A 25,112-nucleotide genomic window follows, 5' to 3' on the forward strand; every position below is an offset into this window, starting at 1 on the left:
GGGTTGAGAAAAGCGAATACAAAATGTGCAAAGCATCCACAGATGAATTTGAATGCAATCCCGGCTACCCTGCATGCATGACAGCGCATTAGTTTTAAGCAGGCTGGCTCTGCCTTCTGAGAAGCTGGTGGACAATTAAGTCTAAATAAAGATACCTTATCTTCAGCATTTTCGATATCTGTGGTGTCATCCCCTGTCAGAGATGACCTCCTTCTCCTCTCCTGCAGTGCCAAGTGTTTTGTTTTACACTGACGTTTCCCTGATGGCTTCTCACACTCGCTGTATTTCTGCAGCAGAGATGCATGTTGGAAATCCTCCTCTTCGTCTGTGTACAGCCCATCTGTCTTCCGGCTTTCTTTAATTTTCTGCTGTTTGGCAGCCAACCTCGAGGCTGGAGTACAGCTTGGCTGAGCCTGCCTTTTGCTGTTTGCATTGGTGGATGAAAGGCTCTTCATGTGCGGAGACACTGGGAATACGGGCAAGCCTAAATGGGAAGGAAAGGCATTACACGTTGCATGGTGTGTTAAAAGGAAAAACACATTGCTAGCACTTAACACAAGCTCCTCGACTGCTTAAGAGATCTACCAATTACATTTTCAAATCATTAATATTTTAAGCGTTCCACATTCAAATTGTAAATAGCATCTCGCTAGTTAACGTTACACTAACGGTTATAACGCTCTGATAAAAACGGCTAAATGAAATGCCCCGTGCCGGGTGCCGGAGCACCGCGAAGGCCGTACAGTGCCGCACTATGCCGTGCCAGCTTGGTGCTGCCGCAGCCCAGCCACCGCAGGCAGAGTGGAAAGCCACCACTGTGCTGCCTTGCTGGGGGAAAAAATCTCGCTTCCTTACCTGGAACTGCTTTATCTGAAGGGGAACCAACTCCTCCAGCAGCCTGGGCCCGGCCGGGCTTGTCCGCCTTCGGCTAGGTGTGGTGGCAGGGCAGATACATGGGTGGCCCAAGATGGGGGAGGAGGGGAAAGCAAGAGAGGCAGGAGCACGGATGAGGTCTTAACGGGACAGCACAGGGGGAATGTTGAGCTTAGCCCTAAGACAGCAATAAGATGGGGAACATCTCCTTAGCAGCATTTTTACTTGAAGAACAAACCAAGAGAAGAAAGGCTGCTCACGGAGCCGTCCCTACAGAAGTCCGGTGCAAACCCTCCATCAAAAAGCGCACGGATTTTGCAGGAAAAGCAATCGGCTGCGTTTTCTCAAGGACTCCATCCAGAAGTGAGTCTTTGTGAGACCAGAAAGCCCTGGGACACTGGGGAACTAAGGCCAGTGCTCCTCCGCCCATGGCAGGATACTGGCAGGGCCGGGTTTTCTCTGGGGGTTAGCTCTAACAAGATGGATCCCACAATCTGGGCCACATGCAAAAAGCATGGTTACTTTCTTTTTTCAGAGCACAAGCAGGTTTACAACAAAACAAGGACAGGAAAGTTGACTTTTTATAGTCTGAATTTCCCTTGGGAAGAGAATTGAGGTGACCTCAGAACCAACTCCTCTGCAGAAAAATTAAAGGTTGCTGGAAAGGAAGGGACACTTCAGCCAAACAATACCACACCACCGAGGGAAGGTGCGGAAAAAACCCTGAGCACTTGAAAGAGGCTCCTTTGCTCCAAGAAGTCTCTGAAGTGACGTTACTTTCAGAACAGAAGAGATGGCAGGAGCAAATAAGGCAGCTGCTCAGAGAAGAGACCTTTACTTAGACACGGTCGATCCAGAGCCAGTTGGTGAAAAAGAAAATAAAATCTAGAATGCTCTTGGTGGGCAGCTTCACACTTTTGTCTTCCTGTAAATAGACCTGTGAAAGCAACTGGCAGAAGGCTTTCTAGATTAAGGATGAAAACAGAAATCCCTCAGTTCTTTCGAGCCACTTTCTAGAAAAAGATGCATACCATGGCTTGCCAAGCAGATGTCAGGGAATTTACGGGACACACGACGTGCAGATTGTTCAGCAAAAATCCAGTAAGCTTTTTAGGCTTTGCAGTCCTGAAGGAAGGCGCCTAGTCGTAGGCTGAGCCTACAGATCCAAGGCTGTCTTTCCAACTCTGCAGACAGCACGAAGTAAAGAGTCTTTAATTCTCCTGTTCCCAACTAACCTAATTGGAGTAGCACGTGAAAAGCCCAATTCCAATACAGAAGTATCATCATTATCTACTTAATCACCAACTAAAAAAATTGTGAAGATGGAAAGCAGCAGCGATGAGATCTGGTGAGTGCAAAGGGAAGTAAGAAACTGCTGCATGTAGACAAACTAGAATAGAATGGAAAAAACCTCAGAGGTCTGGAGGACAGAAATACCAAAAGGATGGAGAAAAAAACACAGGAAGGGAAGCCTATCTCAAAGAACTGCAGGCTTTCCCATGCAGAGATGCTGAGGTGTTAAAAGCAGAAGTTATTATCACAAAAAACACATACTCCAGCCTGCAACCTCCACATCAACTCTGTGCTCCACTTCGACCCTCCACAGCGGTGACAGCAGGCACCAAGCTAAGCGTGCACCGCAGCTAAGAGATGGGGAGCAGCAACGCTATGCCCAGGAGCTTCAGGATCAATAGCGTTGCAAGAGGCCAGCGCTATCCAGGAAAAGCCAAGCGTCAGCCTGGGAAATGCAAGACACACAGGCAGAAAAAAGGCAACCGATTAATCCTGGAATCCCACCCTGTCTTTCTGACCACTACATTCATGAAGGGAGAAGAAAACCAAGAGTGAGCAGGAATATCCCCAAATATCCATGGGGAAAAAAAAAAAAAAAACAAAACCCAAAAAAAACCCAGGCCTCCAACTGATGTGGGTTGTGGCGAGTCTGACTCAGAGCCGGACCTGCCTCCCTTCCCACAGGAGCGGGCTGCAGAGAGGTCCATGCGGAAAAGCAGCTGCTGCCGCGTCACCTGAATGCTCGCTTGTTCAGCTCCCACCCCGGCAGCTGCCTCCTCCTGCCTGCCAAGCCAGCAGCCGCCGCACTGCCTGCAACCCAAGGCAGCTCCGAGGGACAAGCAGCAGCTTTCCTGGTGGGCAAGATCCTCCCGGCTCCTCTCCTTGGGGCTTTTGTTTCCACACCGCTCAGGTTTTCTCTTCGTGCCGGGTGAGCGGCTGGCTGCAGCTCCCTGGGGGACTGTTGGAAGAGCTGGCGACCGCGCCACTGGCAGCGCCAAGACATTATTGCTTAGCTGGGACCCCAGGTGGTTCCCACCTCGGCCACAGGACCGCGTGAGTGGCATGATGCCCTGAGGTTGCAGGCATCCCCACGCTCATGGATCTGCTGCACGCTGGAGAGCCAGCATGGGCAACGTCACCTCATGAGCGGGATGAGGCAGGGCCCTGGAATTATTTCAGGCGAGCCATATCCCGGCTTTCGTGGTTCTGACCCACAAGTGAGGCTGCAAGGAGGTGACAGCCGGAAGAGCCACCGGGGAAACACTTCCAGCAGCCACCACTTAGTCACGCAGCCAGCAGGCACCAACCGGGGGACAGAGGGGCAACAGCCCAGTGGCAGCTTGCAATGCAACGCATAATTCCTCCCACGCTAAAACCCCGGGTTGAACACGACTGGAGCAACAAGCCCAGAAGTCAGCACCCTCTCGTCTTCCCAGAGATCTGCAGGCACAGGCGACAACAAATCATCCTGCTGTTAGACTAAAGCTTCACGGGCGCAGGGGCAGACCTCGATGCCCTGTTACACCCCGCTTCTTGGGATACAACCAGCTTCCCAGCAGCAGACTGCCACGTTCACAAGCAGTGCCTGCGCACCAGGAACAGCTGTTCCCAGCCCCAGAGTGAAAAAAAAGCTGCAAGCGACAGGGTATATTCTCGTATTCACAATATCTACTTGTTTAAGAAAAGTTTGAGGACTAGTTCCGGACAAGAAAGACAAGCTGGAGTCTCCGTTCCCACACGACTGTCACGCAGAGGATGCTCTGTCACACAACGGGGGAAAATGTCCTCATGCTAGTGAACTAAGAAAAAGGAGATTCAAAGGTTTCCACTTCAACGGGGCTGGAGGAGTGTCAGCAAAGTGATCTGAACAATCTCCAGTGCCTCTGCACAGTGAATGATGAGGCGTAATTTAGTCAGGTTTATGGTTTTATACTGCCTTGCAAAACCACAAGGTTTTTCATAGCCATGGGGTGACTGAATCTGAACGCCTTTGGGAACGGTGCATAAATCGGGAGCCACCTCTTTTTCTCTCCTGAGGTCATGTGTTAGAGAAGCCTGTCACTTCCGCGGGAGGCATTGCAGGGGAAAGCTAGAGCATCCTTACACAATGCGTCTTCTTGTTGCGACCCTCGTTTAACCTCTACAAGGTATCTCCTTCTGAAAGTACAAAGGGGAGCAGGTGATGGGCAGGGATGTTTGAGCTGATACCATGCTCGCCAAGGCAGCACATGAAGCAAGGGACTAAGAGTGAAAGTTCCTTTTAAACTAAGTTTTGATCTCCTGCTCCATGAATCCTTTTGGAGAACCTTCCCCATCAATAAGCACCAAAGTTTGGAGTTCTCTGCCCTCAGATAAACCTACCAAGGGGAAAGACGGGTGAGGAACTTTAGGGCAGAAGGGAAGCCAATGCTTTTGCCTGTTTTGGAGATGCTGCCCAGGAAAACTCTCACTGCTGCAGGATGACCTGGACTCGGTCCTTTCCATGGCATGGAACAAGAGGATCCACTCTTCTCGTGCTTCTCTCTTTTGAGGGAATCTCAGCTAGACTACAGGTTAGGCCAGCTGGAGGCTGAATGTCTACCAGTTTGATGAAGCTCCCAGGTCTGTGAAGGAGGAAGGAGCCCAAATGTCCAACCCGGAGCTCCCCCTCCCAGAAACAGCCTTTCCTCAAAAGCAGGCAGACGACTTGAAGGGGTAAGAGGAGAAGAGGAAGGAAGAAAAGTCTTTGCAACCTTTTACCTGAAAAGCCAAAAGAGGAGACAACGGCTCTCCACTGTGCCCAGAGGAGACGGGGATTCACGACGAGGTGAGGGAGATCAGCCACGTGAGCTGCATGCTGCTGTTCCCCACCAGTCCTCAACCAAGCTACAGCAGCAAACATCGCAGGGAAGGGGAAAAGCAGCAGCGCAGACAATGTGCCCGGGGTCTCAGGACAGCGGAGACAGGAGAGTGGCCTGTCTGTCCAAAGGAAAATTCGGCAGACTGCCTCCACAGGCTGTCCCCCAGGAAAGGGAATGGGCAGAAAATGGGGAGAGGATGAGGAAAAGTAGGAAGCAGAGTGAGAGGGAAAAAAGTGACCAGAAACAAATCAGGGAAAGCTTATGTGCTTTGAAGAAGCTACCCCTTAGGAGAGAACCTCTGGGAAGATCTCTGCTGAGGGGCCAGGGAGTGGGGCCACAGGGATTTACAGGACATATACCTGGGATGAACCAGCAAGGCACCCTCTTTGGGAGGAAGATGAGCTTTGCTTTTGGGCATATGCCCTGGGAAAGGCAGGGAAACCAAGCAGTGCTGAGGGTGCTGGAGGCGTTGGGTTCCCGAGATCAAGAACTGCTAGCTGTGCTGATGGTGCTTCAGAGGGTCACACCCCCTCAAAACCTATGTGTGGTTAAACGCTCTTACACCAACTAGCAGCCTGTTTGCTCCCTCCCTCACCCAGAAGCATGCCCCCATCGTATGCCCCCCCAGCTCTCCTCTAGAGACATAAACTCCATCTTCACGTTATCTATGAAAGAGTATTTAAAGCCAAAACACACACACACACACGCACGCACAAACACATAGTTACACACACACACACAGAAACACATTTTCTTGTCTGCCAAATATCAGCTACAGTGCAATTCTTAAAAAGGAGGTGTCAGTCCTTATACAAATGGACATCTACAGAAATATATATAACTTTTTAAAAAAACCAAAAAAGCTCTTGACAACTCCTTAACATCGGTGGCAGCATGCGTCACTGTAAATGCTAAAGCCGTCTGGTTTCCCTAGTAGTCTCTGCATACCTTGTTCATTGTCACTTGTTTTGAGGGACTCTTCAGACCAACTTCTATTGCTTTTGGCCTCTGACCTTTTCTTGGTGTGCCTTTCTTCTGTGAAGTCTTTGACCTTTGCAGTGGCCTCTGGCTGAACAGCCTCAGCTAAATCTTTCCTGCTTTGCCGGCCCAACTTGCCGGACGGGGATCTCTCTGGTGACACCTGCTGCTCCCATAGTTCCCTAAGATGCTGCAGGTGACGCTGCTTTTTGGGATGGAGCCCTGTTAATTCAATGCACACCTTCAGGTTGGTCACCTCATTACAATTGGGCTCTTCTAAGTGGTTAGAGGAATTGTTTGTCATTTCCCTCTCAGGCCAGTCATCTAATGGAAAAATAACTAAAAATTAATCAAAAAGCCCCCTCAACTTAAAACAAAAGCTACATTTCACTTTCGGGGCATATAGTCTCAGCTTTACCACCACACTATGCATTTTAAAGGTTTGCTCATTAAGGGTTACATGCACTACAGTAACTTGCACTGCTGTGGCTACAGTGTCCAACGACTAGTGCTTTACCCTTATATACCAAGTTTTTTATATATACATATATATATATATATATACACACACACATATATATACATACATATATATACATATATATAATTTTAAGTGAAATGACAGTGCTCACATTAGTAACTATCAAGTTCAAAAATGGAAACACATTAAGCCAAAGGGACGTTCCTTTCACAAGACATTCCTTGAGAGAGACCAAAGCAAAATGCTGTCTTACCTTTGGAGTTCTTCTTCTTTTTTGCTTTTGATATAAGTTCATCCTGCAGTTCATCCACAAAGTTTTCATTTTGGCTGCCATCATTTTGCACTCTCTCGCCAGAGTGTTTACGCTTCCTGTCCAGACGTGGACATGGATGTTGGCCAATATCTTCTGGTGGCTGGTCTTCCGCTTTTTCATATATAGAATGTCTCTCTAAATAACATTTCTCATTTGAGAGATCTTTTTCCTCTGAAGTTTCGAGAAAGTGACCTTGGTTGTTTTCTGTACTAGTAAAGTTACCTAAAAATAAAACAAAACAGACACCACAAGACCTAATAAATACAAAACAATTCATTGTGAGAAGGCTATGCTCTCTGATCTCTTAAGTGTCACCTCCATCATGACTTATGGCTCATGAGGCATGCAAATACAAAACTGTACTTTGGAACAAGTCTCCTCTGGTCAGCCTAAGGCAGCAGTTTTCTCACCAGTTAAGTACAAAACCCCCAAAGCACGATACTTTGTGTTGTTTTTACATTCATTTAAGAAATACAATATTCACAATACTTGTATCCATAGAAACATCACAATACGCTTATTTAAATACAGAAGCATCTTGAGATATCGAAAGCACAGACCCTTTTCAGAAAGCAACCTCGCCCCTCAAAACCGTGGTAAGTAGTAATCCAAGCTCCACTTTGCAATTACTTTGTTTTCAAAAAAAACCATCTGATCATAATAAAGTATTAGTCTTTTGCTAATTCCTAATCCTTTCCTAACTTCTCGCACCGAATTGCAGAGTCTGACTTCAAAGCGTTCGTCCCTTCTTCTGGAGATACAAACGGGATATGGAGCACGCACGCACGTACACGGGAATGCCGCTAAGAATAGCTGTGATATTTTGCAAAAAGCACTACTTGAATCCAAGGTTATAAAAAGGCTTCCTCACTTCAAGTAACCAGCCAGTCACTGTGCATCATGTGATCTTTGTCACCTCCTTTTAAAAAAGACCTCACTTTTTTCAGGCAGTATTTCCAGCAGCAGCAAGCGGGTGAGCTTTGAAAAGCTTACTAGAAACTAGTCTGACAAATTATCCACATTGTCATGCTTGCCCTAACTTCAGCTTCCACCCTCCAATACTCTTCCCCCAAATTTGGCGACAACTTAAGCAAGTTTAAATGGACGCTTGACTTAAAATGACACCTAATCATCATCTTGAACAGGTATTTTTTGTTGGATTTAACCAAACTAGCCGAGGCACGGGTAGGCAGACATGTGGTACAGGCTGCAACACGGTTAATCAGCTTCCTATTTACAATTCTCACAAACAAGTCGGGTTTCCCACACTTTTTAGCCCTCCTGGCTACCCAATACTCTTTCTGCACGTCTGCCGCTGCCTGACAAAACTGTCTGCATGCTCTGTCCTACTTCCCCACGGCTCACTCTCCTTTTTCCTCCTCCTCCTCCTCCCTGCCCTTCCTCCTCCTCCCACTTCCATTCCTGCAAACACATCTGCTCGTTTCCTGCCTGGACTCCTGACAGCTCCTTTTCCCTTCCCTCCTCCTGTTCCTCTCCATCCTTACTCAGACTCCTCCCCCATACAGCCTGGCCTTCAACTTCTGCTGTTCCCCCTCACCAGGGCACTCATTGCTCCCCTGCAGCCCCCTCTCCCCTCCTGTCCCCTCCGAGACCCACCACACCAGCATCCAGGCACTGACAGCCCCTGGATGCAGCCCAACTTTATCCCAACCTTATCTTGAGAGCACCTTCCTACAGCTCTGCCAACACCTGATTTCACGACGGTCCTTGAAATACCTGTTGTCAGCAATGGAAGGCTGCGGGCAAGGGAGGAACTTTTCTGATGAGATTTTTCTTCACCACAACTTGGAAATGGCTGCAAGTAGCACCTAGGGTTCTGGAGATCTTTGCAGGCATCAGAAGACACCCCAGCATAATTCTTATGGTGCTTGGGAAGCTGCCTGCAGGGCTGCTTTATAAAACAGCAGAAGATATTTGGCCAAGAAAAATCAAAACAAAAGTTGACTTTTTCCAGGCAAGCGGGACGCTCAGGCCATTCTGCTGTTTGGCGGTACTCCTCTCCGCAAAGCCGCCTGGCTGACACCTGCTCCCTTCAAGACTTTAAAATGCAGTTTGTCACACTTCTTCCAGCTAGCAACGCTGACATGTTCCAGAGAGCAGGTATCTCAGCTTACTATGACTGTGCCTCTAAACCGCCACTGTCCCCCAAACCAGAATGAATCTGGCAACACCCCATGCCTGCACATCTGGCATGAAGATGTTGCCGAACAGCTGTAGCCTATAACCACACCAACAGCATCAGCAGTCCTGTTTCACACAGCATAAAAGAAGCTGGACCAGCCACGTTTTAACTATCACTTCTGAACTGTTTCTATCAGATTTAATTTCACATTTTTAATGCAATTTGCTATTTTCCCCCCTTTCATAAGGAAGCATTATACTTATACGCTCAGTTTCCCCGCCTGAACGGATCAGGTAAGGGCGCTCTCCGCCACAATCCCGCTGTTTATAGCCTTCATGTCTCCAGCAGCTACACACCACGGTTCACGCCAAGAGTTGCTAGAGCGGGACAGCTTTCCTGCTCCTAACACCGTCTGGCCTGAGAAAAGGCAGGCACATCCTCACCAATTCCCAGAGAAGCTTTCGCAGGGTCAGAGGAAGTAGCAGGCTGTAGCGGGGGGAGCCGATGGTCTTAATCTTTGTGGCTTGCAGGAAACAGCGAGCTAATTCCAGCCTGCCACCACTGAAAGCAACCCGCTGCAGATTAATTCCTTCTCTATCTGCAAGAGGACTCGGCACAGGGATGCCGAGCACTGCTCGCTCGCTCAGACCGTCTGTGCTAAAGAATAAAAAGGAGTGGAGAGACATTTGCTGTAACCTCGCTAACAGCTTGTCACCGTTGGCCTTTCTCCGGGGCTCCGCATGCTGCGGAGAGCAGCACACGCCTACTGAAGTTCATCCAAAAAGCTCTCACTGCCAGCGGCTCTGTGGCACCTCTGCCTCCGCTCTCTGGTCACATCCGAGGGGGACCCCTCAGGCGGCCAGAGCTTCGTCTTCTCGGCTGCTGAGCCAGAAATCCCTCTCGAGGACTGCCCGCTGCACACACGTCTCTGAAATCCGTCCCGCTAGATGCGGTTAAGACCATTAGAGGAGCGACATCTCTGCACATTAATCTGGGTTGTGTAATCATCCTGCATCGACACGGGAGGACAGCGACGGCGAAGCCGGGGAGCTGTGTGGGACGCGTCCTTGCCCATCTGCTCCGCCGCTGATGCTCCCCGCCTCTTCTACAGCTGGATTTTCACCGCGAAAGAACAAAGGTCAGTCGCTGTTCGGGACGCAGCATAACCCACAGACTGTCAGGCTCTCTACGCGGCTTGCACGGACACGTCGCACGCCCAGAGGTTTTTCCCCTTGGGACAGCGGCAATCGCTTCATGGAGCACAGGCTCTATTAATATTTTACCACCCGATTCCACTCTGTCCTCAAACTGTTTTGCAAGCAACCCAGATCAGACACGACGTCTCCCCAAATTAAAATATAAACGTCAACATGAGGCACAACAACATAAGCATATCGTGTATGCCCAACAAGGACAAGGAGAATTTATTTGCCTTTGTTCTCCCCCCTCCCTGCTCATGTATCTACAACATCCTTTTCTCTGCCTGAGGAAGAAAACAACAACAAAATACTTGGGAGTTTTCATATCATCATTATTCAAACAGTGACGAGGTAGCCAGAAACACAGGATAAATAGCAACACACCTCTATGAGTAAGGAGATTAAACTCTTAAATGTGTTCCTTCCTCAAGCCTCCAGCATTTGCTAGCCTCACACCAGCTGTGAGAACCAGCACCAACAACTCAAACCATTTCTCACTGTCCTAGCAAACTAGAAACAATGAAGAAATAAGAATATGCTTCTTCGCATACGGTTTCTGCCTGAAGCAGTATCTCCTTAGTGCACGGGTTACAATCTCACGAGAAACAGTTACACGCACGCACGCACGCACACGCTATCCAAAGCAAAAAAACTTTCCTTCGTTTTTCCATCTTCCTGTTGCTGTCAGCTGCTTGAGACCAGGCCCTCCCATGCAACGCAAACAAGGAAACACATCTTAGCGTTTAAGCTGCAGATTCTTTTGTTCAAATAACATGGCAGCTAAAAACAGCCTTTCCTCTTCCCTGGAGCAACCTCTCATTGCACTCGCTTATGCAAGGCACCCTTTATTCATCCGAGGATGGTAATGACTATCCAAATGCTAAAACCCAGTATTCAGCATGGAGATCACAACAACAGTAAGAAATTCCGTAAGTCACCTCCAGCGTCCAATTCTGAGTATCCCATGGGGCAGAGGGAACCCAGCTGATTTCATTTTTCCCTCCAAGTACGCCTGCTTGGGAGCTTTCACATTTGTTTCCTCCTGCCCAAGCCTACGACACTGCACCACCACTGCAAGCAACCACCGTTCTCCCTGCACAGACTTTTGATTTTTCCCTGGTTTTTTTTTTGTTTTGTTTTGTTTTGTTTTGTTTTCACTATGTCCCATGGCGGGAAGGTAATAACTGACCAGGGCAAAGGACATGTTTACTGTCTCCATCTTCCATTTGTTCAGGTATACACACAGCCCAGCGAGAAAAGAAAAGCAGGGGATTACCGTGCAAAGGGACACCGGCACCTCGCTCCGAGGCTAAAGATCAGCTCTAAAGGCTTTGGCATGTTACACGGTTTACTTTCACACACAGAAACTGCTTTAACTTTTTCCCCATGACCTCATGCCTTATGACCAAGCTTTTAACATATCAGGTTTTATTCTTCCCAGCTAAGGCTTTAACAGGCAGCGTCTCCCTCCTAGGAAATTAGATGAACGGGTAAAATCACGCTCCCCTATCAAGAAATGCACAGCTTGTAGAATTTATTCAATCTTTCACACTCAGGTATGATTTTCAATACCGCTCGAAGAGCTTTGTTATGAAGCAACATGCGATCATCACACGCCCGTACTGATGCGCGCGTCCATGCCAATAGCTTAAATCACTTGATCTCTGAACAATCCTATGACTCATGACATATGCATCCCATAATTTATCATGTTTGTGCTATGGAAATGCACCGGAGCAGCGTCGCCTCAGCAACATTTACAAGTCACCTTGGCAACAAAGCAGCTTCACCGCTGCTCTCAGAATGCCCGGCAAAACCTAAATGAGATGGGAGAGAATTAAAGCTCTTCTACTTTACTCCTTGGCTTTAATTGCTCATTAATTAGCTAACCCGGCTACCTCCCTTAAATCGGGCCTTTAAAAACAAACAAACAAACAAACACCACCCACCTTTTTTACCCTCCTCCAGAAGGCACGATGAAGCTTAAGACGACTTTCGGTACGGCAAAGCCATGCACCACCAAGTCAGAGGAAAAGTTTAAGGCATTGGATACTGTGCCTTCGTTTGCTTCCAAAAAAGTCCACACATGTGCTATTCAGCTAGGAAAATGAGCAAGTCCCAGGGCAAGCTAAAAAAAGGAGTTTCCATGCCATCAGATGCCTCTGTAAGCATCACCTGCCTGTGTTATTTAGCCTTTTGTTGCTGTTGTTGTTGTCATCGTCACACTGGTAGATTTACAGGAGCCGAGGGGGCGAGCAGCTGCTAGGGCCCCGATGGGCTCCTGCGCTCCATGCCAGGCATGGCTGCAGCCGCGCCGAGGCGGCAGCGGAGGAGCCAGCGGAGGAGCCCTGTGAGCCGGCTCTGTGCCGCAGTCGCAGTTTCGGTTGCGGTTTTCCTCCTCCCCGCTGCCACCGGGCAGGTGAAGTGCTCGCAGCGGGGGTCGCGCCTAACCACTCGCCAGTTTTGCTCCTGAATTCCCTGCTCACACACGTGAAGGCACACCGCTTTGCTTTTAGCCAGCGCTGGACGAACGCTACATAAAACGAAGTGAAACATCTTTTCAGCAGCAAGATCGCTTGCAGGAGGCAGAAATGAAAACAGAAGGGGTTGCAGACCATCAGCTAGCTCCCGTTCGAGAGCTTTGAAGCCAAACGCAGCGTGGTTAAAAATTGGAGGGAAAGGGAAGGCAAGAGGTAAGTAGCCCTGGCTCTCGCTGGTGATAAACGAAGGGGAAGAGCAGGCAGAGCGCATCGCCCCTTTGCCAGTTGCTTGATGAGGGATGCATCAAGACCGCTGGTGGCTCAAGCCCCACCAGAGCCCAAGCCACTACACTAGAGGCATTCAAGAAGCGTGAAACTCAGCTTTCTGATTTATCAGCTGCTGTCCCAAGGGGCAGGAGGTGAACCACCACGATAAAAAACTTTTACTGAGAACTGAATCTGTACTGATAAGTACTCGTGGCTGTACAGCCCAGTGTAGGGAAGAGGAGCTCCCTCAGCAGAACAGACCTGCGCTTTCAGGAGTTCCGACATTCGGCCAAACTCTGAAATAGCTTGTTAAGTCAGAGCTAATTAGAAGAGGAGAGGAACTAACTAACGTAAGACTGAACATACTTTTCCTGCCTCCTAACAGTCTCAAACACATTTTAGCCAGCAGATTCAAGTGCTGGAGCCCTCACTGAATGATGAATTTAAGGACGCACCATGCCATCAGCCTTTTTCAAGGATGGGAGGTGGGGTGTTTCAGCAAACAACACTGCTCTAATGCTCTTCCTCCCCTCAGCCCCGCCAGCAGCATGCCCCACGCCCCCCGAGCAGGCTCTCCCTCCATACCCTGCACCCATCCCTCACCCTGCAGACCACCGCCCCCCTCTCCCCACCTCAGACCCATCTCACCCTGCTGCCAGAGCAAGCTGGTAGGATGCCACTGCTGCTGCTCCTCTTTATGCTTTTCAGCACAAGCAGGATGGGATTCAACAGAGGATGCCCAGAGCCCTCCGAGGAGCAAGGGGGGCTGCAAGGGGGAGATCGGGGCAGCAGCCTGCTGAGCTCTCAGCTTTAGCACAGGGATTGCGACCGCAGAGGAGCCTTCCTCCCCAAAGCCACCTTCTTCCCTTGGAGAAGGGTAATCCCACTTGCCTTCCAGGGGCTCAGCCTCTCCCCATCCTGATACCTCCTCCACTTCCACAATTAAAACTTGCCCTTGCTATTTTGCCAGGCTGATTTTTTTTTTGAGGCTGTTATTTCAGTGACAGCAATATCACAGTAACTTGATTTAGGTGAGTAACCGAGCAAGTACGATTGACCAGCATGCTCTCTGCCAAAAGCATTAAACAAAGACCAGAACGATAATTCAAAGTTATTAAATTGCCTGAATGAAATTTTCTACTAGCCCTACTCATGAATCTCCACCTACAGAAGAGCACATTTAACCACCGAATTACACAGTGCACGCGCGCGCACACACATACGCGCGTGACGCAGTCTGCCATGTGTTTCCTCTTGTTTTGCAATACTTTCAGCATAGATTTATTTTTTCTGAGTTGTTAAAAACCAAGTAGCAGCAGGAGGAACTGATCCATTCCTTAATTATATAGGTAAGAGAAAAAGAATTGGGAAACTGATGGAAGCCAGATGCTTACCAAGAGTTCCACAACAAAAAAAAAAAAAAAAAAAGGTGTTTTTTCTTGCATACCATTAAAAAACTTAACACCATTTATTTATTTAAGTTTGTCTTGCTTTTAGGGCAAGGTTGCTAGCGCATATTTTCCATAGTCCTCTGATACCTTGCCACAGCCTAGAGGGAGCAGTCAGCCCCATGGGGAACTCTGCAGCCCCCCACCTGCCCTTGAGGTCCTGTGTCCGCCAGGCACACGTACCCCCCAGCTACTGCAGCAAGAAGTCCCCCCGGCAAACCAGCTTCTCGTAGTTTGGAGTTTTACAGCCAAGCCCTTATCGATAAACCAGCCTGGCAGATCACGTCCTTTCCCGCTCCCCACCACCCTTCTGTCCTCCATCCTTGCTTTGCCTGGAAGCGGCAATATTGGCATCTCCCAGAGCTGCAGCACCTTCAGGAAGCTCAGCTCCCAGCTGCCTGTCACTCTTCCCCCACCTCCATTCTGCGTTTAGAACACAGCCTTAGACCTTTGCTTTCACTGGTTGATGTGGTACCCCACCAATTAAAAGGACGATCTCTTTAAGACAGCAACTTCCGTGACAGTTAACTATCTCCTGAAAAGCAAGTACAACCATAACCAGTAACTTGCAGATCACAAAACGAGCACGGAGAGCACCAGCCATGGCAGCTCCGTGCCTGCAGAGCCTGAGATCAGTGACTTTAACCAGCAACACCGCAAGCACACACAGATTACGCTGCCCGCACAGCTTGGCTGCAAGCTGCCGTGGCACAGACACACATACGCGCTTCAGAAAGCCATCTAAATTCGCTTACATCTGTCATTGTCATTTTGGTCAGCAATGGCATCTTCCAGAGCGACAGACTTTGGCTTCTTTTCACTGTTTCCTTTCAAGTTTTCCCAGTCTGCCTGGCTGAATCTGCAGACCTCTGAGTCTTTGGTAGCTGTTTGGCCTTCTCTCTCTTTCATCTCCAACTCTGAGAAGCGCATCATTGCACGCTAGAAAGAGAATTGATATGAAAAAAAAAAAGTCTTGCGATAAAAGCTACTTCATTTACCTTACCTTATATGAGAAAGTATTTCCAAAGAAAAACTGGCTCAAAACCAAGGTTTGAGACAGATAGCTAGGTTACACACCTGACTTGTAAAACAGCGTTCTAGCATCTATATGCAAATAACCACACAATTCTTTCATAGATAAGTGTGTGTGTGTGTATATATAAAAGATACATATAAACGTATACTGTATATAAAACATAAACATTCTGTTTTGGAGGTAAAAAGAGACAAAAACAAAAAGAAAAAAAAAACAACAACACAAAACCATACAATGAATAAAGACGACCATGGCCCACAAACTTCCCTTTGTGTATTTGGAAATGAAATTTAACTCAAAGGTTTATGTAAGAGTCTAGTAATAAAAATTTGAAGAACTGACCTCACAGTAAGCAGCAGGTAGACATAAAATACTGTCCTCTTGTAATCCTTCCATCTATGTAATTAAAATGGGCACTCAATGGATCATTTAGATAATTTCATCCATTTTTATAAGCATAAACCAATTCTTTTCTTAACAATGCAAAACAATTTGGCTTAACTCATCCCTTCATTAAAAGTAAAATACCTTAAGGATATTCCTACACAGTATCTGTCTGTCATCCCTCAGCATCAACCTCGATACCGCTCCTACTCTTTCCTACGCGTTCGCTTGGCGCAAACGTTGCCTGAGACCCGCTAATATATGGCTGCGACTCCTCTCCATTAAACGGCACGTTTGGCATACTAATCACAACTTCTGGGTACGCTTTGCTAGCTGGCACTACAGGCCAGCTAAGAAATTACAGCCATCGCTAGTGCCACGGTAACATGCATGTCTGTCCGACTCCCCTCCGTAACTGCACATACATTTCATACGTACGTTAACATTTTTAGCAGATCTTAGTAAAAGCCCTTTAAAGCTTACTAGCGCATACATACGTAAATCCATACATACTATTCTTTACATTGCCTCGCTCTCATTAACAAACTTACTTTGCTATTTAAAACCGTTCCTGGCGTGTACGCTCTAACGAAAAAGATTCTGATTTCCCCACCTGCGTTGCTTCTCTCAACTTTAATACTTGACTGCAACTTGCAACAGAGAAATAACGACAAAAAGCGCGGCGGTCGTTGGACCGCGCAGACTCACCTGCAAGGCCCGTTGCTCCCGGCTGAGCTGGCTGGAGTCTGCATACAGTTCGGTCGTCACACACTTGAATCGATCACCTACGTAACCGGCGGAGTTTGCAATCCTCTTGGCCAACTTAGATGGCTTGGGTTTCAGTATTTTGCCATCGGCAGATTCTGCGTCGTCAGCTCCATCTTTGGTATAGGTCTGGTTGGCGTCGATGCTCGGTGGTGCGGTCCCCATGCAGAATGGCTTCGCGTCCTCCTGCACCTTGCCAAAAGCCAGAGCCGGAGCATCGCTCTCGTGAGTGCTTTCCAAGAAAGCGGGTGAAGGCTGGACCGTCACTCTCTCTTTAGGCTGGCTCACAGACAAATCTTCTTTCCTTAAGCTGAACACCGATGAACTCTGGGCTTGCTTGAAATTATAGGTTTCATGAAGATCATTATTTCTTCCAAACTCCTCTCTCATTACAATAAAATCTCTGTGCTGCGACGTCTGCTCTACCTTGTGCTTTGTAGGGTCATTAGCCTGATTACTGTTTTCCGTAGCAAAGCCAGCTTTCGTTACGTTTGCTTCGGTTTTAGCCTCTTGCTCGTCTCGCAGAAGATCTGGGAAGAGGTGTTTGTCACTTTTGGCCGAGTTTTTACTGTGGCCGGAGCTCTGGTGCAATTTCACGCTCTTGTCGCCAGGTACTTCGAAATGCATCTTCCCGCTGCTCTCCAGGAGCTCCGGCAACCGGCCCCGCAGAGCTGGGTCCTCATAGCGGACCCTCTCGTGAGACCGCGACCTCCTTTCCACCTTCTCCTCCTTACTGATCTCCAAAGCCGAATGCTGCAGCAGCATGGGGTGCACCATCCCCATCCCCAGAGCGTCCTGGTAGGTCATGAACTCTCCCCGCCCCGCCGGCAGGCTGTAGGGGAGGCCGGGTTTGGGAGCCAGGTGGCCGGGGTAGAGGCTGCCGTTGGGAAGCAAGACGGGGTGTGGATACACATGTCCTTTCCCATGGAGGGAGAGAGGGCTGATGGCTAACCCCTCCGGCACCGGGTACGGGAGGTAACTCCTGGGATAGGGCAAAGGCGGGGAGCGAAACGCCTCGTTGGGCGGCAGGAAGATGGGGCTGGAGGCCAGGGCAGTCTCGCTCGCCTTGAAGTTGGCTTCCTGGCTGCAGGATTTGGCCACCTTATTGTTGTGTTTTGCGGGGGTGACGACAGGCTGCCCAACGTGTTGTATGACTGAGGCGGTGCTCTCCGTGGAGCTCCTGGCTGTCTTGGCGCAATCCACATTAGCATTGGGAGCCGGCGACGCCGACGCCGGCCGTCCCCCAGCCGACACCGTTCCCGAAACACTGCCGACGACCGCCTCCGTGCCACCCATCCTGGGGCAGGAGGAGCTCCGCTGCTGTGGGATCACCCAGTCCAGCGCCTTGTTTTTCAGCTGGATGCTCTTCCCGCTCTCCTCGCCAGGGCTGGGACCGGGCACGATCCAGGAGGAGGGCGCCGTGCTGATAATTTCAGGCCTGTAGATGGGGCAGCCGTTCCCAGGAGAAATGGTTTCTTTCTGAACGATGTCGCTGCTGGGCAAGTGCGTCCCCCCTCCCGCCCTGCCGTGCACCAGCACCGTCGGCGTCATTTTCTTACCGTGGTCTGACTTCCCGGTGTTTTCCGCGTCGACGACTTTTGCCGACAAGTCCAGTGGTTTGTCGGTGACGTCTTTGGTCGGGGTCTGCTTTTCCAGGAGCGGGGGCGACCGGCCGTCTTTCCGGTCATGGCCAGCTTTCCTCGCATGGGGGGCAGCCGGCGGGGGCGCCTCCCCGGCGTCGCTGCCTTTGGGGAGCTTCCCGTTGGAGAGGCGGGAGGGTGGAAATTCGCCACCAACATTCACGTAGGGCTTTGGGAGGGTAACAGCGGAGGAGGGAGAGGTGGTGATCCTGGGGAAGTGTTTGTGGAAATCGGCATAGGCATCCCCGACCTGGGCGGGCAGGGGGAGGCGGGGGGACGGCCGGGGCGAGTGCGGCAGCAGGAGCGCAGGATCCGCCGGCATGTTGGCAGGGGCCGGCTTGGCAGCGGGGACCCGGGGCTGCTTGCTGCTCTGGATGTGGGGGTAGGCGTGCGCGTCAACAGGGGTGCCGGGGCTGACTCCCATCTTCCACGACAAGCTCTTATCCGGACAGTGCACCAAAGGCGGGATTGCCGGTGAAGCCGAAGCAGTCGAGAGCCTCATGGGTGACGCCAGCGACGAAGGGATGTGGGGGGCAACGTAGTGGGAGGGAGGCAGGTATAAAAAACGTTCACCGTTCGTACATACAGGTGAGTAAGCCAGGTGCTGTGGTAAGCTGTAGGTGGACTGCTGAGGTAGCAATGCCTTGTACATGTTCAACGAATACTTATTTGGTGACTCAAGGAAAGGGTATATAGTGGGCGTCGCGCCCTCCATATAGGGGTTTACCCAGGGGAGCCTTAGGTAACTAGCACCATTGACACCGAGGGGACTCTGCTTGTCACCCGCAGCTCGGTCCAAACCCAGCGTTTCCCCCGTTGGGACAGAGTTTTTTTGTATTCCAGGTGGTGTTTTGTATATAGCGCTGAAGCCATTCGGGGCTTTTCCAGAGACAGCTGCGTTTTCTACTGCTTCAGGGGGGTTAGATTTAAACTGTATCTCTGGATTTCTTTCAGGAGTAAATCCGAGCCCGGCTATTGAACTTGTAGCATCTCGTGATTTTTCAGAGCCGAGTCCACACAAGCTGGAATAGACTATACTACTGGGGACTCTGAGTCCTTCTCGCATGAGTCCAGACCTGTCCATACTCAGAGCTGCGAGACTGTCAATGCGATGTGCTGTAGTTGCATCCACCTTCACAGAACAAGAAGTATGTTACTTTCACATTTCAGTACAACTACCGCTCAAGCTACAGATACGTCAGCATTTGGAAGAGAAACAATACCAATGCAAACACTCTGTTAGTCATGAAAACATACAGAGGCTCGTCAGGCTGGAGAATGGGAGAGCAGGAACCCACGGAGCAATATATATCACCACAAACGTCAATACAAATCTCTGCATCCAAAGCTCATCAGCTAGAAACAAAGGCATGAGGACCCACAGCCCAAGCAGCCAGAAGTGGCCCAGAGACGATGCCTGGTGGCACTGCTCCCATGTGGCAACTGGCTCCTCAGCCCCAGCCCCGTCAAAGCAAAAGGATGTGGGCTAGGGCATGGAAAGCGGGAAAGGAAGGATGGAAAGCCTCTCCTCCTCCTCCTCCTCCGGGACCTCTCCCTCCGCCGCAGCTCTGCTCCCGGGCTTGCCACCGCCACATGATTCACAGGGCGAGGCTTCTGAGGACGCGGCACGAAGAAAGGCCCGCCGTCGAATTTCTTCCCCACTCACCGCTCCCCATATATGCTCACAGGAGAAAACCATCAACTTTGCTGAAACGTTGATGTACTTAACGCTTACATGAACTATTCTTGTCACACATGCCAGTATGCTGCATGACATTATTCATAATGGAGGGAGCAAAAGTAAGCGTATGATGCCATACAACAACACACACCACAAAGTCAGCGTCAAGAGATTAACGAGATAAATAAAGTCCTATTTCACTGTTTCACAGAAGCAACTCATACATGTCCAAGCCCGACTAGAGCTGCAACAGAAAGGTATTTTAATAATTTCTCCAAACGGATCGTGTAGTAACACCCGGAGGTGGGAGATGGGGTGGGGAGGACAGGCACAGATTCAGCTGCAGCATGAAGTTATTAACTTCTTACCACACTGTGATTCAGGTGATTTTCTTCCCTCAACTCCAGTCTGCTTTTAGGTGCATCGCCATCGTTAACGGGAATTTTCCTATTAAGAAACAGAAGCTTACTATTTGAAAACATCCTGCACATCTCGGATCAGTACGAGATTATATCACCTACGTATTTTGATTCCCCTAGAGAAGTCCCACATGATACCGTATTTATTGTCCTCCGTACCCATGCACAACGACTACTTTAGGAAGCAATGACCGTTTGAAAACAAGTATAAAGGGTTTTGACAGCAAGAACACACCGAGCACATTTCACAGCAGCTTCCTCCAATGCAAGTGATCTTTGTCAAGGTTCTCTATTCTGCCCCTTGCCCTTTTATTTTCCCAATGAGAGAATATGCTATTTTAAACATAGTCTGTTCATGTACCATCCATAAACACTGCCAAGGAAAAAATTAAAATACACACGCTAATATCATACGAACGTCAGCTGTTCCATGCTAAAGCTGCACATCTGTGCCATACCAGTGTTACAGCACTGGGACTTGTTATCACAGAAAGCACCAATAAAGAATATACCTTAGTGCCAAATTTCAAATCCCAGGGATAAAAATCGCTGACATGCAGCAGAAGGAAAGTTTCAGCATTACCCAATAGAACTCCTTTCAATCAAAGTGCTTAAAGGCACATCATCACCTTAAAGCAGAAATGTGATTTTAATGTATTTGTTTATTCATTTTTAAAAGATTATACTTTCCCGCAAGTAACACATAAAAACATTATGCCTAAATAACCGTGAGGAAAGCGGGGAGAGAGGGTGCAAAGGCAGAGTGAGAGGCTTGGCCGTTTTCCTCCAGTTTATGTTTGCAAATAGTTTTTCCCTGCAAAGAACAAAAACTTTCCCCGGCTTCTGGGAGGCTCCTCACAGAACAGTGAGAACATGGGCTCAAAGAAAAGACAGAAAGACACCAAAACCACACAATGTTGGCACAGAGAACCACAGGTGTACCTGCAGCTTGTTCAGTGTCGTTATGCTTTTTAAAAAGCTGGAGTTTAAGGGAAGAGGGCAGCAGCCAGCACTTGCGTCACCCCACTGCAAACCATTAGAGACTGTAATTTTAATCACTGATATTCACTCTGAATATGACATTCAGCAGGAAAAAAGGTGGTGAGGATGAGAAATTCACTTGTGGGAGACAGAAAAGCCGCTGTTCCTATTTCACAGGACAAGCTGTTGGTCCGGAGGCGGGGAACGCCACGTTGCAGGCAGGAGCCCCTCTGCCGTACAGAGTCACCGTAAGAACACGTGCACTATTTGGTTTAATTCCCCTTCACAAATACGAAATAATAAATTAATTGTAAAAGCGCGTTTAAAGGCTGCTTTGGGGAGTAATCTCTTTAAAGGGCGTCCCCGCTTCACTGACCCAGGTTGCCTGTTAAATAGTAAATCAGCTGCTGCTCTACCGCTCTCAGGCACGTCTTGTTTCTGCCCCCCTCCACTACCCCTCCAAGCTGGGCTGATCTCGATGCAAGGCAGCAGCTATCTACTCCGGCATTAGGGAAGAGAGCGAACTCCGAGACCTCATGCTGCAGAATTACAGCGTGGCTTAACTTGCCAGAAGCTTAAATATTTACCTGTCTTCATTAATTCCACACATGCGGACCCTTTCATTGCTCATCCAGCTATGAACGTTGCCATACAGGGGAGTTGCAGAAAGCATGACGTCTTCTTAAAAATCGCCGCTTTTCTTCACGGTTTTATATTCTATTAAAAAAAAAAAGAAAAAAGAAGGAAAGACAATAAAAAAAAAGTTGAGCAGATTTGTCTAGGAGGAAGTGCAAACAACACGATGGAGCAGCCAGCCTCCCTCTGGGTAATTAATAATGAATGCAGGATTGGTGCGGGGAGTGAGCTGCCTACGTTAACCGCTAAGGGAGATACCCTGCAATAAAGGAGCAAATTGAGGGCATTTATAGGTCAGAGGAGATGGATCTTTTCCCCAGCGCACATCCAGAAAATTAAGAATCATTCCAGGCTATCGACAAATAAAAGTTTCTCCACCGCATTTCATTTGAACAAGAAATGACTCAGCCGGCCAAGTACACACCAGTCCCCAAACCTTCATCTCACGTAGGCTGAACCGTGGAGGGAGACCCAGCGGGCTGGGGGAACATGCGAAACTACCCACAGGCGCTCACAAAAGCCCTGCATTAGGAACACACAGGAGCAGGAGTGCATCGCATGAACAGCCACACACCGTGTCTATTAGCTACACGGATTGCTGATAAAGCTTTCACTCGAGGACTTAAAACTGAAGAGACGCTCCTACAGAAGGGATCTAAATAAAAACCTCCCCTTTAGCGTCTGCACATGACTAACTTGGAGAAAGGGGTTAAAAATAGTAAATGGGTTGGCAAGCTCCCCACCCCTTGATTTGATTAAGCACCGAACCCTGGTGGCTTCTGAACCCTGGTGGCTTCTGCATCGGAGGTGCTGCTAGCGCTGCTGCTGCTGCTGCTGCTGCTGCTGCTGCTGCTGCTGCGAGTGCTTTCAGTAATTCAATGATGCCTGCTCACTCCAGGGAAATAAATCATTAGCGGGCTCGCTGGAGAAGTATTAGCAGTCCAAGAGGATCGGCGCCGTGTGCAGCCGGAGAGGCAGGTGAAAGGTAACTGCATTTTCGCGTCCAGCAGCAGTAAGGGAAAGGCTTTTCCTTCCCTCTACCTTGGCTAACGCCACCTCCACTCGCATTAAATTCTGGTTTGCTGCATGAGCAAAGTGTCAGGACAAGCTGCGTTTTATTAACAGGATTATCGCGGCGCATGATTTATTCCAGTGCAAGATTTTAATTGCTCTTTGGAGGTTGAGTCGTTTCTTTTGACTGAGCCTCAGCCTGCATCCTGCCGCTAAATGCTGGGTTAATAAGTAGGGGGAGCCTCTAATGCACAGGATATCCCTCAGCTCTTCCTCTCTCGCAAAAATAGAAGCCTTTAAGCGGGAGGCATGATATTCCTTTTACACACAGACACACGCAAGCCAGTAACGGGCGACTGACCACTGGGAGTTTAATGCCTAACGTCTCCCAAAGCATCCATGCTTCCCCAGCAAACTCATTTCCTTTGTCAGGCTACAAAATATGCAAATGATCGCTGTGGCATTTAATGGGGAAGAAGCCCAGATTGGGCCTTTAACACAATACTTCACACACGTTCACAGAGGTTTAAGAACTGAAACGGCAGGAAAGCCTTGTTCCCCAACACTTTTTTCTCCCCTCGGAGAGGCCTTTTGTGCAAAACTCCACGTCTGGAACAAATGTATATTAATGAAATGGCGTGTTGACCCTCCTCTCTCCAGAACGGTTACCTTTCCCTAATGAAGTCCGCAAAAAACGCTGCGAGGAAACAAAAATCCACGGAGATTAGATAACGCACTATCATTCAGAAGGAGTTATTTCACTGGAAAGACGGTTTCTGGACAGATTTACTGGTTTCCAGATGCGCCGCTCGTAATGTTTTCAATAGAGGCAGCAGCAGCATGGAGAGAGTGATTTAGGGTTTCACATAGGGGCAGTAGCCGCCCTGTGCGCTGGCTCACCCGTGAGGGACGGACGCCGTCTCGGAGGAGACGGGCCTCAGCGGCACACGGCCCTGCACCCCGCTTTCTTTCAGGGGCGCGCCAGGCCAACCCATGCCGCTCCTCGGAGGGGCCGCCTGCGTCCGCCTGGTTTCCTCGGTGGAAGTGTATCATTAAGATAAGGCGCGGTGCCTGAATTAAGAGCCCGTCAATCCCCTGACATGTGCAGATAGTGAAACGCTGAAGTTGCACGGGGGGCCGAGAGCTTCCCCAGCCACAGCGGGTAATCTGGAGGCCCCACGTCCCACGGCCGCTGGAGCAGGGCAAAGTCCGCCAGGGCACAGGACACGGGGAAGCAGTGGGATGTCCCAGGGCCCACCCGGGCAGGTCAGAGCCCACACCCCGAGGGCTACCAGCTGCCAGCCCAGCCCATCTTCCCCCCCACCCCCACCCCCCAAAAGCCACCCCTTGGCGCTCGCCGCCCAGGGTGCACGCGTGTGTGCAGTTATAATCGCCGCCCTGATGAACTTCTTGTGAACTGTTTAAAAGTGGAGGTCTGCTGAACGAGCAGCGGCGCCACTGCCAGCCATAATTTCATTGCAAGGAGCAGCAGACTTTTAACTCTTCGCACGCCCCTTCCCTCCCCCTCCTCCTCTCTCTCCCAGCCAGCGGTTGCCCGTCGGGGCCGGCCGGCTCACAGGGGACTCCCGCGGTTCGGCCAAACGCCGGCAGCTCCGCAAGCCCTCAGCGCTGGGGGGACGAAGAGGGGGGCCGGGAATGTGTGCGTGCGTGTGTGTGTGTGTGTGTGTGTATGCGTGAGGGGGGGCACCGCTCCTATTTATACCCAGCTTCCGCGGGGGCGGGCGCGGACGGCCGCGTTATGCAACCCCGACAGCGGGCTGAGCGCTCCAGCGCACGGAGGAAACCGAGGACACGTCTGTCTGTCCCTCCCTCCCTCCTCCTACCCCCCCGCCGGGCCGTTGTCAGCGCTCCCCGGGGCGCCGCAGCCCCCTCCGGCCGCCCCCGCTGCGCGGTGCGGCGGGGCGCGGAGCGGGGCTCGGCCGCCGGAGAGCGCACGGCATTTCCTCCGGGAGGTGTCTGGCCGATAAAGCCATTTGCGGCTAAATATAGACGGTGATGCACGGAGGAGGGAGGGAGGAAGGGAGGGAGGGAAGCGGGGGGGGGGAAGCAAGACGCGCAACGCACACGCGGTTCCGCAGCGATGCCGCCGTGTGAAACCAGTTGTGAAAAGCGCCTGCAAGCACAAACCTGCCTCCCGGCGTGCTGCCGAGCGGGGCCCCGCCGTGCCGTGCCGTGCCGTGCCGTGCCGTGGCGGGAACACCCACGGCCCCGCGCGTCCCGCGT

General features: G+C 50.0%; 1 protein-coding gene across 7 annotated transcripts in view; it reads right to left on the reverse strand.

The window, feature by feature from the left end:
* BCOR (BCL6 corepressor) overlaps positions 1-25,112 on the reverse strand; it is an 83,323-nt gene that overhangs the window by 17,560 nt on the left and 40,651 nt on the right. For 3 of the 7 annotated variants that reach the window (XM_075098163.1, XM_075098180.1, XM_075098170.1), the window contains exons 2-9: positions 21,809-21,938; positions 20,190-20,268; positions 16,444-19,272; positions 15,694-15,747; positions 15,071-15,254; positions 6,719-7,000; positions 5,955-6,308; positions 156-484 (exon numbers count right to left, since the gene is read on the reverse strand). In XM_075098163.1, coding sequence (XP_074954264.1) covers positions 156-484; positions 5,955-6,308; positions 6,719-7,000; positions 15,071-15,254; positions 15,694-15,747; positions 16,444-19,272; positions 20,190-20,268; positions 21,809-21,894 — 4,197 coding nt within the window. In that variant the 5' untranslated portion in view covers positions 21,895-21,938. The remainder of the gene's footprint in view (positions 1-155; positions 485-5,954; positions 6,309-6,718; positions 7,001-15,070; positions 15,255-15,693; positions 15,748-16,443; positions 19,273-20,189; positions 20,269-21,808; positions 21,939-25,112) is intronic. The other 4 variants (XM_075098194.1, XM_075098184.1, XM_075098202.1 and 1 more) reach the window with 4 other exon arrangements.

Source organism: Phalacrocorax aristotelis, chromosome 1 (assembly GCF_949628215.1).
Source record: "Phalacrocorax aristotelis chromosome 1, bGulAri2.1, whole genome shotgun sequence".
Taxonomy (NCBI): domain Eukaryota; kingdom Metazoa; phylum Chordata; class Aves; order Suliformes; family Phalacrocoracidae; genus Phalacrocorax; species Phalacrocorax aristotelis.